We start from the raw sequence: 20,530 nt of genomic DNA on the forward strand, positions 1-20,530 counted from the left end.
GGTGGTGTTTCCGGGTGGCCAGTTTGTAGGAGGTCCTGTTGTCCGGTGTCGGGTCCCTTTTCCAGACTTTCTCGAGGGCTCGGCAGTTCTTCTTGGAGCTCTTGAGTTCGTCGGTGAACCATGGGGCCTTCTTGCTGGCGGGTCTGCTGGGCGGGGTCCTCAGCGGGGCGAGCTCGTCCGCGCAGATGGTGATCCACTTCGTGAGGTTGTCGGCGGCCTGGCTGGGGTTCGCTGAGCTGGCAGGAGGGTGTTGGCTCAGGGAGGTGGCGAGCTGGTCTGCTGTGATCTTGTTCCAGCTTCTGCGGGCGGTGTGTTGCTGGTGTTGGTGGGTCGTCGTTCTCTTGAAGGTGAAGTGGACGCAGCTGTGGTCCGTCCATTGAAGCTCTGTGGCGTGGCTGAAGTCGATGTCTGTGCTGGATGAGAAGACGGCGTCGAGTGTGTGTCCGGCGAGGTGGGTGGGGGTGGACACCAGTTGCTTGAGTCCCAGGTTGGCGAGGTTGTCGAGCAGGGTGCTGGTGTTGTGGTCGTTGTTGTTCTCCAGGTGGAAGTTCAGGTCCCCCAGGAGGATGTAGTCGGCGGAGGGGAGGGCATGCGGGCTGACGAAGTCGGCGATGTCCTCGCTGAATTGCGTGCGTGGTCCAGGGGGTCGGTAGATCAGGGTGCCTCTGAGGGTGGTGTTCGGGTTGGTGTGGATCTGGAAGTGCAGGTGTTCGGCGCTGGTCAGGGTGTTGTCGGTGCTGGTCGTGAGACGGATGGTGTTCCTGTGGATGATGGCGATGCCTCCTCCCATCTGGTTGGCGTTGCGGTCCCTCCGGATGATCTTGTAGCCCTCTGGGATGGCGATGGCGATGTCGGGAGCTGAAGAGGCGTTCATCCAGGTCTCCGTGAGGAAGGCAACGTCAGGGGCTGTGGCGTCTAGGAGGTTCCAGAGTTCGATGGCGTGTCTGTGGACGGAGCGGGTGTTGAGCAGGATGCACTTGAGGTGGGTGCTGCTGGAGTTCGACTTGTCGGGTGCTGGTGCGGGGCTGGTCCGGATGCAGGAGAACTTGCAGGCGTGGCAGCTGAAAGGTCCGTGGGTGTGTCGTGGTGTGGCTTGATGGCATTCTGGGAGTCGGCCGGTGTTGAGAGCGGTGAGGGTGGCGGCGGAGTACGTCAGGCGGGTCGGTCGGGCTCCTCGGGGGCCAGGGGTCCTGGCGCTGGTCGCGATCCGGTCGCGGACGGGCGCAGACGGGCTTACCTTTGGCGCGCCTTCGGCGCACAATCGGCGCGCCCGCTGCGCGTGACCGCTGCGCGTTCGCACGGTCGCCATTTAAGGCGAAGTGCGCGGGTGGGCGGAGCAGCTGGGAGGCGGGAGCGGGGAGGGAACAGAAGAGAAAAGGGGCGGGGACAAGCGGCGGTGGCGGGAAGGGAGGGCGGGGGGTGGCGCGGTAGGCGGGCAACAAGGAAGGAGAGCGCACACTTTAAAATACAAACAGGCAAAAATAAACGACAAAAAACGGGCAAAACAGAGAAAAACACAGATCGGCAAGACAAGCACAAATGCTTGACAAAACCTGGAAAAAAGCGGCAAAAGCACTCGCAGCGGCGGCAGCCGGCAAACGAGGCTCAACGAGGCAGCAGGGCAGGCAAGGGGCACACGCAGCAGCTGGTGGCCGTGCGGCGCGGGGGTGTCCCACAAGTGGGACCTGCTCATCCCTTGCGGACTGGCGATTCACAATTCCGACTAATGTCAACTTTCTTATGAGCTACTTCTTCCCCCCCGAGTGTCACTGCTACCACTGAGGGAAAATACTCCAGGAAAGCTATGCTTCTACCACCATCCTTCCAATGTGATGGCCATTGTTCTGCGCACCACCTCCCTTGCCAGAACAAGCCAAAGCCCTTGCTGTCTGCCACATCAGAAAATATCTGTACGTTCAATGTCAGGTCCCCTTCGCTTGCCAGCGGAACCTCATTGAGCACCTGTAAAAACACAGTCCACATCCTCAGGTCCTCCTTCACCCCAGCAAAAAGTCGAATGTGATGGTGATGTAGATGTTGCCCTGACAATGCGCACCCCAGTCTCCGACAGAATGTCCTCCCTGCCCTCACTACTCAACACGTAAAGTTGGGATGGCCCAAAAGTATCTATTTTTTTACCTTCACTTTGTCCCGTGATAACATGCCTCTCAGCAAGACCAACATTTTCTCTTGTTTGTCCTCTGGCAAGTGTGCCTGCATTGCCCTAGAATCGATCTCAATTCCCCAAAAAGACAAAGCTGTGCTGGGGCCCATCGTCTTTTCCGGTGCCAGTGGCACCCAAAGTTCTCCCATCAGTTCATGTAAACTGTCCAGGGCTGACTGGCATTCTGCGGAGCCCAGAGAACCCACAAAGAAAAAGTCATCCAGATAGTGTGTTACCAGCTGGTGCCCTGTGCGCCGTGAAAATAGCCAATGTAGAAACGTGCTGAAGCACTCAAACAATGCACACAAAATAGAGCAACTCATCGGCAGTGCTTTGTCCGCTTACCATTTTTCTTCAAAATGGATACCCAGAAGTTCCCAATCATCTGGATGGACTGGAAGCAACAGAAAAGCAGATTTTATGTCACATTTTGCCATTGGTGCAGCTGCGCCTGCCGTCACTACTAGTGACATGGCCATGTTAACCAATAAATAAGATACCGTGGCTCCCTCCTCATCGATAACATCATTGTCAAAAGTCCCTTCTGGCCAGGACAAATGCTGTATCAGTCTGTATTGCCTTTTTTGGCACTAATCCGAAGGGATAAATAATTAAGCTCTCAGTGGGCCATTCATTGAAAGGTCCTACTATCCGCCCTTCTTTCACCTATTTATTTAGCTTTTCTTGCACTATCTGTTCATGTTCTGTTGCTGATTTCATATTTTCTGCCCATCTTCTGTGTCTTGGACCCCTGTACCCCAAACAAAACTCCCATCTAAACCAGTTGCGCAAAACCTTTGCTGCCCCTGATCCTCATAACCCTTTAGCCCTGCCTCCACTCTCTTGAGTTTAGCCAGAGTATGAACCTTTTGGCCCAGGCCCTTGGGGCCCCTTACCTTCCCTCGTGCCCTCAAACTGCTACTGGTGCCCCTCCCTGTGTTTCCCCTTGCCTGGTCCCATTGCTGACCTCCAATTCATATTCCTCCTCTTTAGACCCTTCTTTGGACCTCACCTCCCTATACAGCAGCTTAAGCATTTTTGACATATTCTTCTTTCCAGATGCGCTCCTTCGTCGCCAGCATCAAGTGGGCCCCTAGCTTTTTTGTAACTCCTATATATTGGAGTTTCTTCATTTTCAGTTCCTTACTCTCTGGCCCTTCTTTCTTGTCCCCTTTCTCCTTGCTATCCTCCCCTCTCTGTGTTGGTTCTGCTCTCTATTTTGTACCCTTCGGGTCTTCTGCCTCCCTTGTGCTACCCCAATGTCCATGACGTATTTCCCTTTTCTCAACCGCCCCCCTCCTCCTGCACCTCCTTTCCCCAATGCCCACTGACACCATTAAAGGCTTTGCTTTTGCACGTTTTGCCTTACCTGGCTCTAAAGAGGGTGCCTGTATAGTTGCAGTCCACCTCACCACTGGGCCCATATTTTCTGAGATCCTGGGTGGCCTTACCGCAGCCCCCAACACCTTCTTTGGCTTCTCTGCTTGTGCCTGAAACATACTAGTAGACACATTAGCCTGTGCCCCCTTCCCGATCGTCCTCCTCCAGTAACTCGCCTTCTTCAAGGCTTTCCTCAGCAAAATCTTGCTCCTCCTGCCCCCACTCTTGGTGCCATTCTTGATTTAACTCTGCACTATGGGCCCTACCAGACCCCCTGCATCCTGTTCCTGGTGGAGCCTACTGTACCCGCTGGTACTCCTCCAGCACCCCTTACCCGGCTGATGTTGCTGCTTGTTGCCCCAGCGGTACACTGAGACCCACTGGGTATTAGGGCCAGCGAGATCGTTTTGGGCATACTTTTGCTGGCCGCAATGGATTCCCCTGCCGATATCGGGTGCGCCGTTCTGGGCTCCACCCGGCTTCTCCTCAGTGCCACGGAGCCACCCCCATCTCTGCTGAGTCTTCCGCTTTGCGCCGTTTCTCACCCTGCAACACAAATGTCTGGTCTGATGTGCTGGTTCCCTGCCAACTGCTCACCTGGTCCACCATCATTTTCCTACCCTGTCTAGCATTCCCTTCTGTCCTACCCCCAAGTCCACTGCCACCTCCTCACCGTCATCCCCCCTCTTCATCCCCGCTCCACTCTAACATGGCCGCGACCAGGGCCGAAGTGTGACCTGAGCTGAGCCCAACTCTCCCTTGAGTCCCCTTCCCAAACCTACCTTCATGCCTTGACCCCCTTTGGCCTCCCCTTACCATGGCCCATGGCCCTAACCCCTGGGACAAGAACCCCCTTTTGACATGTAAGTGTCCAACTGCCCAACCCTGTCCAGGCCCTTCACCTCAGCATTCCATGAGGAGAAGATATTCAAGCCCACCTAGGCCTGGCTATCCCATGATGGCTCTAACTCCAGAGGTATTTCATCCTCCTCCCCCCCTCTTGTCCCTGGGGCCCGCTTCCCTTTCCCAGAGGTCTACCCCTTCTATCTGCCCCTCTGCCCCACCACCTTGGCTCCTCCACTCCCCAACGACCATTCCAATATCCTCCTACTCAAAGTAAACCTTGTGCTCACCCGCCCTCACTTCTCCCGCACCCAAATTGGCTCATATCTCCCCTTACTTGGCTGCCAGTTTCCGTGCAGACAGTTCCTCATCGTGTGCCTCGTGCTCGGCCTCACGCTGGGGGATGGGTCCCATAGCCTGCCCCCGCTTCCTGGCTTCACCCGTTCTGAGGCGGGAGGCGCTTCCTCAGTAAAAGCTCTGGCCGCCGCTTGCTCATCGTCCCCATGCCCAGGGGCCATCACTGTATGTTGTTTGGGCCCCCGGCTACTTAGGGCCTCGCTTCCGACGTGCGCCATGTTTTACCCAACCTCCTCCACTTTCCCCCGAGGGGACATTACACGCCCCAACCTACTCTGCACCGAGGTTCCCGGGCCGCTCTCCTGGCAAATGAGAGGACCCTCTCACTCACTGCACCCACCTTGATCTTCTTGGGTGATGTGCATACTGTGATCGCGGCAGCTACGTCTGCCAACCCCTGCCTTAGCGGACGCGCCGGACCTGCCGCCTCAAGAACAACGAGATTGAGGCGCCCAGCCTCACTCAGCAAACACACTGCCTCCAAACCCCTAAAATCTTCCATGGCCTTCAGATAACACTTGCTAGCCCTCCCCTCCAACTATGCTCATGATCTATGAGCTCTGAAAAAATGTGTTCCCCACTATGCTCAGCTCCCACCCACCAGGTCACCAAACCTAAATGATAGCTGGGAGCCCAAGCCTGCAAGCTTATTGTGCATTGAGCTATGATTGGCCTACACCTATCTAGTCCAATGAGCCACAAAATGGAAGCCCCAGGGGTGCCCCGCCCCTCCCAAACTGCCCTGGGGGGGGAGGGTGACCTCCATTCGGTCACCTGCCCCGAAAACCCCCATCTGGAAGGCAACTTCATGGATTTTTATGGATATTGAAATTTTGTGGTATCAGTGGACGTTAAAGATTGATCCTTTCGCTAAGCAATACCAACTAAAGAGTGTGGTAAATATTGGCGGGAAACAGATGATGGCAGCTAAAGAGCCTATAAAAGTTCCCCGGCTCTGTCTACAACACTGACATACCTGCTAATAGTACTTTTTAAAATAGATTCAGTGGCAGTTGAGGAAAAATGTTGGTATTATACAAGTGGGGCATGGTGGAGGAAGTGACAACATTCTAGTTATTATCAGCTTCCGCCAAAGTGTTTCGTACCCTTTTACAGTGGGTAATGTTTCTGCATGTTGTTTTGTTGGAATGGCACATTGATCCAGTTTCATGCATGTCGTGGGTATGTGTCTCCTTGTGATTGGTGGCTGTGTGTTCTGCTGCGGGGGCTCTCTGGCAAGAGCGGCACGTCTAATTGCAGCAAAAAATAAACTACATGTTACAGTGGCCACGACACTATTAGTCAGAGCTGTCCCAGCAGGGCAGTGCAGGAACCACTGTGTTTTTCCTACTACTAGCCTCTTGCTGGATGCAGTGCTTTCCACATCAATAATCCATTGCCGCCTGGGTGAAGCATTTAGGAGCCCTCATTCCAGCCATACTTGTGACAGCAGAGACCACCAGCTCTGCTCTGTTCACGTGCCCATCTGCCAGGTGTTATCTAGCCTGTCTCTAAGGAGCGCCTGCCAGTTCCTGGCCCTGGACCCCTCGGCTTCTAGTTGCAGTGCTTCCAATTTGTTGGTTGCGCTTTTTCCCAGGGTACTTTGCTCTCACTATCCTTTCATTTCACCCCTGAAAACAGGGCTGACCTTGAAAACTGTCCTTTCTTGCTCAGCTCCCATCCCTCATTCTTGGCTGATGCCACCTCTTTTCTTCAAGACTCTAAGCTTCCTGGTGCCAGTGACTGCTGGGTAATTCCATACGCCCAGGGTGAGGCTGGCCCCCAGGACCTAAGACTGGTTAGCTGCGCCTCTTCTGTGTGCGAGAGAGGCTGGCACTGCTGGGATCCATGCTATATTTGAAAAGTCTAGATATTGGAGTGTCGTGGAGTAGACAGGGTTCTAGGACCCTGTGAAGACCGGGAGACCCTGAAGTAACTTCCTCGCAAAGGTGTAGGACAAGAAGTGGGTGAAAATAAAACACACACACACAATCACAAGCAGCTGTAGACTAAGGCAGGGACCATCTTCCCTCAGTGTAGGCCACTTGAGTATACTATAGGGATAAGAATTAAAAAATACCTCACTCGTCGGGCGCCTGGCCCATGATTCACTGCTGCATCTGACACTGGGCAGCACTAGTAGGCTGGACATGGAAGCTCAACCTTTGTCAGGAGGCTGCCACAGCTTTCAGGGACGGTACTGTTGATGCGCTGTCCTTGAAGGCTACAATATGCTCACTTCTCTGGACCTCTTTGCATTTGTTGGGGCAATGCCAATACTTTTGTGCAAGAGGCTCATCAAGTTTTAGCGATGTTCATGACTCATTGCTTTCCCTCCACAACTGAGTGTGCCTGGGTGGATTACCTGCCACCCTTTGCCTCCTGTACTGTACCTGTTCGCAGTGAATGATGCTACCATTGTGACTGTCAGTGTTGTACCAGTATATGAGGTATATATGCTCTGCTTCGCCTTCTCGTTCAGTGAGGGCAACTTGCACTCACGTTTTGCCTCACATCACACACCGGATGGATACACAACATCTACAGTAAGCATGGGCGAATTTTGCGGATCTCGCGTTCGCGAATTTTGCGGATTTGCGGATTCGCAATCCGCAAAATCCGCGAATTCCCGCGAATTTGCGGATTTTTTTTTTTTTTGTGTTCGCCCGTGTTTCTGCCAGTTCGCGAGGGTTTTTACAATTTCGCAATTTGCGAACTTACCTGTCGGGTCGCAAGTTTTGCGAACTTGTTGTTTCTACATGTCCAGCCTGTTTGGGACACTCTTCTTCATCACTGCCACTCTCTGTCACCACTGCCACTCTCTGACTACTCATGCCACCCTCTGGCCCACCCATGCCACCCTCTGTTTCATCACCACACCATCTGGTTGTCCAGTGTACATTATTTTCGGCAAAGCAAAGCACACCTTCCCTGCCTCAAGTGACCTGAATTAATTTGGGGCTGATTAATGTGTCACAGAATATTTTTTTAGCTGGCACCTGCTTCCTTAGTGCGCCCTGATTAGTGATCTTTTGCACTTGCTAAGTGCTTTCATTGTTGCAAAATTAGTTACAACACCTGCCCTGCCCCAACTGACAATAATGAATTAGGGGCTAATTAATGTGTCACTGAAAGAATTTAAAGTTCCAGCCTGGCACCTGCTTGTCTGCTCCTTTAGCTGTAAATCAGGACCTTTGTGGCATACAGTTAAGGTCAGAGCAGGGTCACACAATAGTTGCAAGCAGGCAACCGAATTCTGGAGGGCCCCCTCAGGAAGCAATACAAAGAATCGTTACAAATCATGAGGTTGACCTTTTGCACCTGCTCATTGCTTTTGCTTTTGCTGAAATCGTTTTGCGGTTTTTTTCGCGCTATTCGCGGGGCGCGGCGTCGTGCGAAACCGACCGCGGAAGCCGCCAATTCGTGCGAATGAGCATTTTATTTTTTTGCGGCTTGTTGTTTCGCGAGTTTTTTTGCAGTATTCGCGAGCCGCTTGCAGCGCAACACGCGAATTTACCCCAAGGTCGAGTACGGGCGCGGCCATTTTGTTTGCGTGACGTATTTCCGTTTCCGCCCGCTATGTATAATCTCGCGCAGTAAGCGCATTGCGAGTAGAGGTTCGCACGAGATCGCGCGGGAAATCTAGAGGTTCGCACGAGATCGCGAGGAAAATCTCGCGCGAACTGACTTTCGCGCTCGGAAACGGGCGCCGGCCATCTTGTTTTTCATTCATTTCCTGTGTCTGGGCATGGTGTTTAATCCTCTTGATATCTTTCCCATCCTTTGCTTGTTTTCAGTTTTTTTTTTACGATTTTGCTTCTTATCTATCCCTCTCTTTTCCTAGCTGTATATTTTTGTCTTTTCTGCTATTTTTCTTTACTTTTAAACTACTTTTGTAAACTCTTTTCTTTTCTTCTTCCCTATCCTATTCTTTCTTAATTTTCTACTTCTTCCTACCTTACCTGCCCAGACCATGGTCAAGCCAGGCGCCGTGAAGCTGCCCAGGCACTTGAGGGCCGCAGCGGCGGCGGGGAGTAGTGCTGGACCCAGTGGCAGGACAGCAGGCGTGAGATCGAGGGGGGAGCAGGTGACGCGCCGGGAGATATTCAGCCCGGAGGAAGTGGGCGCGCTGGTCTACTTCGTCCAGCGCCGCCTGCCCAGGACCATCGCGGGAGGCGGCAGGATCGCGGCCGGCGGCTACAACATGCGGGAGCGCCGGAAGCGGTGGGAGAAGGTGTGCTGGGCCATATCCCACCTCTACGGGGTCCAGCGCACCTACAGCCAGGTCACCCATCGCTGGACGGACCTCCTGGACCGCGAGCGCGACCTGCTGGACCAGCTCGGCTTGGAGATCCCCGGGCTTGGTGAGTAGTAGTAGCCATTGGCATTTAATCACTCACTACTATGATGTTTTCTCCTGCTCTGTGTTGTTGTATTGCAAATATTTGTTTTTTACATGGAGCAAGCCAATAATGCCGCTGATGACGATTACATTGTAGTTAAATTATATTTCAAAATCTTCTGTGCATTTCAGGTGCACTGCTCTCCTTCTCAGTGGGGTTGCTACTATGCTTATTTGTTTTCTATTTCGTGGTCTCATTGGCCTGAGTAACTATTATGTATGAGTGTACTTAACAGAACTGCGTAATGCTAGACACTAGGGGGCAGATTACATTTACAAGCCCCTTGCGCCACGTTTACGTTGCCTTGCGTGACGCAACAGCGGCGTAAACGTGCCGCATCCCTGCAAGTCATTTACAGCATGATGCATCTAGGGAGATGCGTCACGTTATAAAGCCATGGGCCTGCACCACAATGGGTGCGTTCCTAGTACGCAGGGTGGGCGGTCCAGCGGCTGTGCGCCTCGCAAAATTGCCTGCGTGAAATCTACAAGATTTAACGCAGGCACTTCTGCGACGCTGCTACGTCAATTCAATTCCTTATGTCTGCTCGAAGCAGGCGAAAGGACTGACACAGCATGTAAAGTATTGGGTGGCCCTGAGCATTACTGGAGTTGCATTGCGTTGGCGACGTGACTCCAGCGATGCGCCGCTCTTACGTGACGAGATGCGTCACGCAAGTGCCTACCCTTGCGCCAGGGCGCGCCGCATTGTAAATGAGGCACATCTGCCGTGTCGCAAGGGTAGTTTTGCGTGACGCATTTGATCTGGCGCATCTCTGGAGATGCGCCAGAACGCGTAAGTAAGTATGCCCCTAAGGGGCAGAATTGCAATTACCGTCGCATCCCTGCAAAGTAGCAGGGATGCGCCATTAATTGTGCGGCCCGCTACCACCACCAAACATGGTGCGCCGTATTTGCAATGCGGCGCCCCATGGGCCCAAAACGTCACCGAAGCTTTACTGCTGGAGTTGCGTCGCAACGATGGCGCAGCTCCATCAATGCTCTGGGGTACCCTATCTCCCCAATGCTGGGTCAAGCCGTACGTCTGCTTCAAGCAGGTGCAGGGTTTGTGTGACGCATCATTGTCCTAAAGGTGACTGATTGATATTTTGTAGATTTCCCTCAGCCACTATTAGGATGTGTTCCAGCGCAGGAATGCCCTCCCTTGCGCCGGAACGCCCCCTGATGGCGCAGGGCTTTATAACGGGATGCATCTCCCAAATGCGTCACGTTGTTATAATATTATACGCCGCACCATGGCGCCCTTTTTTGTTTAGCTGCTGCGTCACAAAAGTCACGCAAGAACGGCGCAAAAGAGCCGCAAGGGCTTAAATCTGCCCCTTCCTTTGTAACCCTGACAATAAGAAAAATAGTGGCGGTGGATTGATAGTTTGACTATTTAAATGACTGGTAATGTAGCAGGCAACTGTTAGTGTTGTCACTGATCTGACTGAAATCACAATGGAGTTTGTCTGTCACTTTGCGTCTTGCCTGCGGACTGCTGCCTGCCAGTCCTAGGTGAACGTTTCAGTACTTTGTTTAGTGAGTTACGTGACTTTCGAAGTCACAGGTCCGCAAATAAATAAAAAGTAACCATAATCAATATAATTTCGCGGAAATATTTTGTTATTGTTCTTTTGAAATGTTTGATTTGGTTGACATTGACAAGCAACAATCATCCATGTTTTCTGTTCTTTCTTTCATGTTGTACGTCAGCTCCCCCCAGGGGCGAGAGGAGGACACAGGAGCAGCAGGCGGCGGATGCTGTTCAACAGGGCCAGGATCGGGCAGGCGAGGGCTCCTCTGCTGGCCCCAGTAAGTTTTCATTTTAGACTAGTACCTATTTTTCCTAGCGTTCCTCATTTGAATTTTTTCAAAATTGTCTTTGCTCTTCTTGTAGACTGTATCTAAATTCTTATCCTGCCTCTACTATGACTCCCTGTGGTATTACTAGATTATTCTTATTAGTCTGTCTGTGTAGCTAACTAAGATTGCACGGTTGGCGAAACTCCCATGATTCTAGTCAGCAATAGCTCTATCAACTTAGTGCAGTCCTCTGGGATTGTCCATAATGTCTTTTGAAGTGTTCTATCTGGACTCATGCTTGCAAAAATTGCAAAACCTTTCGCTCAGTCACTCTAGTCTGGAGGACCAAAAAACACAGATTGTATTTAAATTTAAAAGCTTTATTAAAAGTAAACACATTTATTAAAATGAAGTCATAATAAAACTAAACGTTTAACTGATAATGGAAAATTGGTTAGTGCTGACGATTAATTGAAGACATTTCTTGTGGTCGAGCCGAGCTCTCACCTGGTTTCAACTTGATCTTGTTGTTAGAAGTCCATCTTCTGTCTGTGTGGAGAAAAATGGTGCGTGTTAAAAAATCAGCCTTCATCAGTTGTGCCAAAAAGTGCAGCAAGACAACCTTCCCTGGAAAAAGGGACATTTTTTTTAACTTTAACGTAGACAGTCACAAATTACATTGTTTTCACATGTCTTCATTCCTAGACCAAATACTAGTGACTAGTGAGTGCTTTATTCTAAGATTCTTAAATGTACTTTGTAGGTGGAACATCTGGTGGCGGGGCCAGTGTGGTGGTGGTGCTCGACACGGAGACGGAGGGCAATTCATCAGGGGAGGAGGCGGCGGCGGCGGCTGTGAGAGTTGAGACGGTGGTGGCGGCCAGAGGTAAGCTCTTATATATTCCTTACTTATTGAGATTGAAGACTAGCTGGGAAGGCAAGAATATGAGATGCATGGCTGGGTGAATGATGAAGCAATGATGGGTGGAAGGACAACAGCCTGGGTGGGTGACACAGAAACTGTATGTGTCCATATACCTGGATCATGCTACTATCTGACTCTTAGATAGCATATGTGTATCTAGAGCAGGGGTACTCATAGTACGGCCCGCGGGCCGGTGGTGGCCCGGCAAGCCTTCCTTGGCGGTGCGCAGACCTTGCAGACAATCACTGCTCCCCCGGCCCCCACAGAGCAGAGGCTTTTTTGTATTTCACCTGTTAGCGCCCCTGCATCTCCACTCTGACAATCACTGCTCCCCCGGCCCCCACAGAGCAGAGTGGAGATGCAAGGCCACAAAGAGGTGAAATAGAACAAAGCCTCTGCTCTGTGGGGCCGGGCAAGCAGTGATTGTCAGGGTGGAGAAGCAGGGGCGCTAAAACAAACAAAGCCTCAATAATATGTTAATGGTCTTTTAAAGACCTGTTAAGTACTTTGGTGTTGTTGTCTGTGTGTGCGCGTTGAGGAAGCGGTCTCAACCCGGGCTGAAGGCTGACACAGATAGACACACACACAGTGAGATGACAGAGGGAGAGGGAGGGCAGGAGGGAGAGAGAGATGGAGGGAGGGCAGGAGGGACAGCAGGAGGGAGAGAGATGTATGTAAATGCTGGGTCTGGTGGCTCAGTGGATGAGGGCATCTGCTGCAGGGACCTGTGTGCAACCTCATGGTCACAAGTTATCGTTTTGCTTTAGCCCCGCCCCCTCTGACTCCGCCCCCACCAGTGCGGCCCTCGGCCCCAAACTACACTGTAAATGTAGCCCCTGAGAGAAAGTTTGTGAGTACCCATGATCTAGAGAGAGTAGATGGTCAGTGGATGAACTAAGTGTAACTTTGAAGAGCATGTAACACTGCACCCGCACGTCCGTTCCAGTGTAGGAAAGGCAAGGAAAAGAACTTTTAATTTTGTCCAAATACTACCATAAATAGTAGCAGTAGTTTGTATTGCAAGCACTGCATAGATCCGGTTATTATGGTGGCCACTCCCTACCTCTCTTAATAAGTTTAGTAGTACTCAGTCATTCATGTGTGGATGTATCACTGCCTGTCACTCAATAAAAAGCAAAGCACCTAAAGTCATCCCATATATAAGCAAAAACATCCCATGTGAAGTGATAGATAATCAGATTATTTATCTTCTTCAATTTTCCATTTCTAGTACTCATTTCCACTGTAGGGTGAAAGTTAAATTAATTAAGCAGTAGCCCTTGAGTTGTAACAGAGTATTCTCAGTGCCACCCGTAATAGAAAAGTAAGAGATTCACCACCTGCATGTACTGGACGGGTACAGTAACGCAACGGCAACGCAAGTCTAGGTCACTCCTCATGGCGTGCGTCTCTTTTTCTCGGGTGCAAGTTTACCGCGCTGGCATTATGCCGGCTTGCAGAAAATAACGTACCAATTTTCCAAAACAAGAGACAAGAAGAAGAATAAGACTGGTGTACTTTCATAGTCGACTCCAATGGAAGTCCACAGTGCTCATAGAATTTGTTCCTTAAACTCCCACTAATGTTAGAGCAAGGATGAAGAAGTGTGAGGTTAGATAGATACTGGCCTCAATAGTTATGTAATGCGCTTGCAAGTTGCTAGTTGTACTGCAGCACACATTTCTGCTGAATGATTGAGTTAATCTTAAAGAGCATTGGTTACAGACTATGTCTTTCTTTCTTCATATAGGTTCTCCTTCCAAACGAACAAGGAGGAAGGAGCTGGCTAGAGCGGCCCGGCAACGGAGAATCGAGGCCACTGTTGCGGAATATCGGCGGCTGGTGGCCCTGGAGGACGAGGAAAGTGTGCGGTCGACAACAACGACAACGTCGTCTGCATCGGCCTCCGTGGCCCCACCGGCTGCCACCCAGCACAGTGGTCCACCGAGACTGAGCCGGGCTGCCAAAGGCAAACGCCACCGCCGAGCAGCAAGGCCAACAGCTGCTTCTCACAGGCCTTGCACCTGCAAGGCAGTGAAGGCACGCCTGCGCCGCACTACCCTGATGGTGTCCCGCCTTCAGCAGGAGCTCGCCTTGCTCCGCGAGGAGCATGATGCCCTGGCCCAAAAAGTTAACAGCATCCACCCATAGTGTCCCTTGCCCCTTTTTTAGAGACTTTTGGGGGGTGGGAATTGGGAGTTGGGTTTTTGGGGACTTTTGAAGGACAATCGTTGGGGTTAGGGAGGGTCTTGCGGGAGATTATTTTGTTAGGGATATAAATATACTTTTTCAAACTTTATCTGAGCATACCTGTTTTTTACTGCTTGCCTGGTGGGTGGGGGTTTAACGTTGACTGTTTTCCTGAAAGTTTAGTTCCATTTTCTTCCTTTAAGTGTAAATGCCCAAATGTTTTCAACACTAAGTGCCTCTCACAGACTAAGTGAAGTGAATCCAAGAGTCCTAGGACTTTAGTAGTACTACCTTCAGTCTCTCGTCTCTCGTACTAATACTCCATTATACCCCCAAACCACCAAACGCTTATCTTACCTGTAATTTGTGTTTGAAAGTAGGGCTAGGCCCAGGGCTGGCTCCACGGGAAACACCGAATAACGTTGGCAATCTTGGTCGGATAAAATTTCCTCATAGCGGTGGTACTAGTGGTGTGACACAGTGGCAGTTGCATGCCTATGAAAAAAAAGAAAATGAAATCTGGTTTGTCCTCCTGAGCAATTCAACGGTACAACTGAGAATATAGCAGGTGACAGAAGTACAGTAGAGCAGTGCCACATTGTAGCCTAACAAATGGTAAAGTATAACTACTAATTCGGTTGAAGTTCTTTCACATTAGCAATGGTTCTTTGTCAAGCAGAGTAAGAATATATCATCGACAACTGTGGAAAGAAAGAATGCGACAGTACAGGGCCTGTGTGGACTTATTGATAACTATATTCAACATAAGGTCTCTGTAGCCAGATACCCGAGAGCCTTGCTGGTCACTATAAATCCATTCACAACAACACTCAATGGGGTTGGTCTGGAAGGTGTCACGTTTACTCCCCGTGATCCAGTCGATGCAAATATGGTTCCACCTCCAAATGTCACCAACACCCAGAAGTGTAAACACAGGGTGTTCGAGGCATTAGGCGAGGGAGAAAAATAACAAACTAAAATAAAAAATGTGGGATGGGTAAAGGTAGGGTCAGCAGGGAAAGGATACCTGTAAGAGAAGACAAGACAGGCATCAGTGAAGTGATGTCCTAACATACAAGGGTACTCTCATATAGTCTCACTAAATAGTCTGCAAGTCTCCCGCCTACTCATGGGAAATGTAGTTTCATAGTACGGTAGGCGCTTAGGGGCTGCGTAACCTGACAGAAGGTATAGTAGATAGAAAAGGAGAAATTGCTTTTTTTCTAGGTGTCCCCTCACTCACCAGGGTTGCCCCTTGGTGACATGCTTCATCATTGGGGCCATCCCAGTCCTCTACGGCCTGGGGCGTGCTGCGACTTGCGAATTACGTAGGAGCACTTACAAATGACTATGTGTGGTGCAGATAGTGGAGTGGACTAAGTGATGTGTTAAGGGATCAATGTAGAAGCCGAGAGAGAGCAAAGAAATGCAGTCACAGTCAGAGAAAAAGGCAAGGGATACTGTATCTATGTGGTTGTAGTGGTCCTGTTGGAAGTGGTAAGTAAGTTGCCCGCAGAAAAAAAATCCTCCTATTAGCGGCACTCCTCCATTGCAGCCGACGCTTCGTCCACCGATGTTGGTCACCAGAAGACACCCTGTCCACTGCCTGCCTGATGCTGAATTGTGGCTCGCTACTGTGAAGCCTGACTCCATCCTTTTTTCCCCATTGCAGAGACTGAAACCCGGCCTGTAATTATTCAACGAAAAACAGGAAGTGATATAATATTACAACACCACTGATAAATAAATATAAGGTATGTAGGCTGTGGAGTGCAAAAAGTCACAATTTGTTTTTCCTAGTAGACAGACAGTACAATGTTTTTGAAAGTGCGTACTCTGAGTCACCTTTTGAAGGATAAATAAGTATGGGCAAATTAATGTAGCGGATCTTGCCCCTCAAGCTAGGTGTACTGTAAACTGTGTTTTAGAACAAAAATAGATCTTCCTAGCAGTGCTCCCACCCAAAAAACGAGGCCTAGCAGAAAACTGGAGACAAAACTTACTTTGAAAGTAAAAGTAGGCCGAAGTACCCTAATTACCCATTACCCCCCGTGGATTGCATTCAAACCACTTGCAAGCAACCAAGCAAAAGTAGCCATAGCCAGCATCGCTCCAAGACTCGAAATCCCCCCCACTCAAACACATGCAATAGAAATACTGCTAACCCTAACGAACCCTAAGTTAAGAATAGTGGCAAAGGCTTTCTTTAACTATGCCAAATCCCCCCTTTCCCACCATGGATTTTCTTCAAATGACTTGCAACCAAAATTACACATTCTCACGAGTGCTCTAAGACCCCAGAACTCAGTTTGAAAAATCTAGAACACCCCGATACACATGCAATCCTGCTGCTAGGGCTAACCCTAACGAACCCTAAGTTACAAAAAGTGCCAAAACTAAAGGCTTTTCCGCGCGGATTTTGTCCCAACCACTTCTACCCGGTATTAGACCTTCCCAGGAATGCCCCAAGACCCGGCAACCCACCCGCCAAGAAGCATAACACCCCCAAACAGGCCAAAAGCAAAATCTCATACTTGCAATATTTCTGGGCCTTCGGTCCAAACGCGCTGCGTAGCTAGGCCATAAGTCGGGGTTGGCACGACGGATTTCCTGAAAAGCAAATGCAATCAAGATTAGAGTGTCCCAGCAGTGCTCCCAGACCACGAAACTCACCCAGAAACACCAGGAAGCCCCCCAAACAGGCCCCCGAAAACGCTACATAGAGCAAAATGTCAGAAATAGCCCAAAAAAAAATCGGCCTGGATTTAGTCCCAACCACTTCTACCCGGTATTAGACCTTCCCAGGAATGCCCCAAGACCCGGCAACCCACCCGCCAAGAAGTATAACACCCCCAAACAGGCCAAAAGCAAACTCTCATACTTGCAATATTTCTGGGCCTTCGGTCCAAACGCGCTGCGTAGCTAGGCCATAAGTCGGGGTTGGCACGACGGATTTCCTGAAAAGCAAATGCAATCAAGATTAGAGTGTCCCAGCAGTGCTCCCAGACCACGAAACTCACCCAGAAACACCAGGAAGCCCCCCAAACAGGCCCCCGAAAACGCTACATAGAGCAAAATGTCAGAAATAGCCCAAAAAAAAATCGGCCTGGATTTAGTCCCAACCACTTCTACCCGGTATTAGACCTTCCCAGGAATGCCCCAAGACCCGGCAACCCACCCGCCAAGAAGTATAACACCCCCAAACAGGCCAAAAGCAAACTCTCATACGTGCAATATTTCTGGGCCTTCGGTCCAAACGCGCTGCGTAGCTAGGCCATAAGTCGGGGTTGGCACGACGGATTTCCTGAAAAGCAAATGCAATCAAGATTAGAGTGTCCCAGCAGTGCTCCCAGACCACGAAACTCACCCAGAAACACCAGGAAGCCCCCCAAACAGGCCCCCGAAAACGCTACATAGAGCAAAATGTCAGAAATAGCCCAAAAAAAAATCGGCCTGGATTTAGTCCCAACCACTTCTACCCGGTATTAGACCTTCCCAGGAATGCCCCAAGACCCGGCAACCCACCCGCCAAGAAGTATAACACCCCCAAACAGGCCAAAAGCAAACTCTCATACTTGCAATATTTCTGGGCCTTCGGTCCAAACGCGCTGCGTAGCTGGGCCATAAGTCGGGGTTGGCACGACGGATTTCCTGAAAAGCAAATGCAATCAAGATTAGAGTGTCCCAGCAATGCTCCCAGACCACGAAACTCACCTACAAACAGACGGAACCCCCCCTAAGAGCACCTCAAAGGCAAGCAAGTCATCAAAAACACAAAAAATTTTCCGCCTGGGATTTGGTCCAAAACACTTTTATCCGGTATTAGAGCTTCCCAGCAATGGCCCCAGAGCCGTCAACCCAGGAGAAAACGAGTAGAAGACCCCCAAACAGCCAAAGAGCAAAAGTACAAAAATGGGGACTTAGTCAATTTTTCACAAATTTCCCAAATCACTCCGCGCGCGCTCTGCAGCTAGGCCCTAAGTCCCCTCTGCCACCATGGATTTGCTTCAAACCTCTTGCAAAGTAAAGTAGATATAGCCAGCAGTGCTCCCAGACCACGAAACTCACCCAGAAACACCAGGAAGCCCCCCAAACAGGCCCCCGAAAACGCTACATAGAGCAAAATGTCAGAAATAGCCCAAAAAAAAATCGGCCTGGATTTAGTCCCAACCACTTCTACCCGGTATTAGACCTTCCCAGGAATGCCCCAAGACCCGGCAACCCACCCGCCAAGAAGCATAACACCCCCAAACAGGCCAAAAGCAAAATCTCATACTTGCAATATTTCTGGGCCTTCGGTCCAAACGCGCTGCGTAGCTAGGCCATAAGTCGGGGTTGGCACGACGGATTTCCTGAAAAGCAAATGCAATCAAGATTAGAGTGTCCCAGCAGTGCTCCCAGACCACGAAACTCACCCAGAAACACCAGGAAGCCCCCCAAACAGGCCCCCGAAAACGCTACATAGAGCAAAATGTCAGAAATAGCCCAAAAAAAAATCGGCCTGGATTTAGTCCCAACCACTTCTACCTGGTATTAGACCTTCCCAGGAATGCCCCAAGACCCGGCAACCCACCCGCCAAGAAGTATAACACCCCCAAACAGGCCAAAAGCAAACTCTCATACTTGCAATATTTCTGGGCCTTCGGTCCAAACGCGCTGCGTAGCTGGGCCATAAGTCGGGGTTGGCACGACGGATTTCCTGAAAAGCAAATGCAATCAAGATTAGAGTGTCCCAGCAATGCTCCCAGACCACGAAACTCACCCACAAACAGACGGAACCCCCCCTAAGAGCACCTCAAAGGCAAGCAAGTCATCAAAAACACAAAAAATTTTCCGCCTGGGATTTGGTCCAAAACACTTTTATCCGGTATTAGAGCTTCCCAGCAATGGCCCCAGAGCCGTCAACCCAGGAGAAAACGAGTAGAAGACCCCCAAACAGCCAAAGAGCAAAAGTACAAAAATGGGGACTTAGTCAATTTTTCACAAATTTCCCAAATCACTCCGCGCGCGCTCTGCAGCTAGGCCCTAAGTCCCCTCTGCCACCATGGATTTGCTTCAAACCTCTTGCAAAGTAAAGTAGATATAGCCAGCAGTGCTCCCAGACCACGAAACTCACCCAGAAACACCAGGAAGCCCCCCAAACAGGCCCCCGAAAACGCTACATAGAGCAAAATGTCAGAAATAGCCCAAAAAAAAATCGGCCTGGATTTAGTCCCAACCACTTCTACCCGGTATTAGACCTTCCCAGGAATGCCCCAAGACCCGGCAACCCACCCGCCAAGAAGCATAACACCCCCAAACAGGCCAAAAGCAAAATCTCATACTTGCAATATTTCTGGGCCTTCGGTCCAAACGCGCTGCGTAGCTAGGCCATAAGTCGGGGTTGGCACGACGGATTTCCTGAAAAGCAAATGCAATCAAGATTAGAGTGTCCCAGCAATGCTCTCAGACCATGAAACTCACCCACAAACAGACGGAACCCCCCCTAAGAGCACCTCAAAGGCAAGCAAGTCATCAAAAACACAAAAAAATTTCCGCCTCGGATTTGGCACAAACCACTTTTAGTGCTTCCCAGCAATGGCCCCAGACCCGTCAACTCACCTGCAAAGAGGTAGAACAACACCCCCACAAGTGCTGAGTCTTTCTTCATTGGGCGTAAACCAGCCCTCTGCTTTGATGGAAATAGGAGTCTGGAGGAGGAGGATAGAGGAGCATGTTCTTCTGAACTTGTGAACCTGAGGAATGCAGACTGCGGCACCTTCAAATAAATTAGCAAACAAGTGAAGACAGTTCTGCTGATGGGCTTGTCTTTGTGATTATCTGATTAAAGTTTGAATTATATTAACTGTGCACAACAAAGAAAGACAGACACACAGGAATAAAAGTGAATAAGGATGAAAAAGAAAGTTATTGATTCGTTGTCTCATTTTCAGGGCTCGAAGTCGGAATCACGGTCCAGGAATAAGAATAAGGCTTCGTCATCATACTCTGCGAATTCAGCCCGGGTGAGGTCAGTGCCACCTGACAGAGTAGAAATTCCCTCATCTATGGTGCTGGCCACCTCCTCTTCATCCGGCACGCTCTCTCGTACTCTTATATCTGGTGGTATGAGGTGCTGATTCATCTTGATCATTGTTAACCTCTCCACATTTTTGGGCGAGAGGCGGCTCCGTTTGGGAGTTACAATCCCACCAGCCGCACTGAAAACCCGTTCAGAAGACACACTTGCGAGTGGGCAAGACAAGTAGTTTAAAGCCAGGTTGGTGAGCTGTGGCCACAATTCTTTTTTCCCATGCCAATACGCCAATGGGTCAGAATTAACATAGACCTCTGTGGAGTCATTCAGATAGTCCTTCACCATCGACTCAAGGTCCTCCTCCAAGGTTCCTCCACTTTGCGTAGCTCTTGCTGTGCCTCTGACCTTTTGAGAACCAAACCCACGCAGAGCTAGCCAATCCTCTTC

The 20,530-nt window shown here is 50.3% G+C and overlaps 1 protein-coding gene across 1 annotated transcript; it reads left to right on the top strand.

Annotated features, from left to right (window-relative positions):
- The first annotated feature begins 4,361 nt into the window (after window positions 1–4,361).
- On the top strand, window positions 4,362–14,561 carry LOC147726999 (uncharacterized). The gene is made up of 3 exons (XM_086963551.1): window positions 4,362–4,407; window positions 11,716–11,838; window positions 13,628–14,561. Exons 1-3 carry the CDS (start codon window positions 4,362–4,364, stop codon window positions 14,026–14,028), a joined length of 570 nt encoding a protein of 189 aa, XP_086819677.1. The 3' UTR covers window positions 14,029–14,561.
- The last annotated feature ends 5,969 nt before the right edge of the window (window positions 14,562–20,530 follow it).

This window comes from Lissotriton vulgaris, chromosome 3_1 (genome assembly GCF_964263255.1).
Source record: "Lissotriton vulgaris chromosome 3_1, aLisVul1.2, whole genome shotgun sequence".
Lineage (NCBI taxonomy): Eukaryota > Metazoa > Chordata > Amphibia > Caudata > Salamandridae > Lissotriton > Lissotriton vulgaris.

Bases quoted from the DNA above. Each gene is read 5' to 3' on its own strand.
- LOC147726999 (XM_086963551.1), top strand. From the start codon at position 4,362: ATGGCCCATGGCCCTAACCCCTGGGACAAGAACCCCCTTTTGACAT. The intron at 4,408-11,715 runs GTAAGTGTCCAA...TGTACTTTGTAG, and splicing joins CAAGAACCCCCTTTTGACAT to GTGGAACATCTGGTGGCGGG. The intron at 11,839-13,627 runs GTAAGCTCTTAT...TTCTTCATATAG, and splicing joins GACGGTGGTGGCGGCCAGAG to GTTCTCCTTCCAAACGAACA.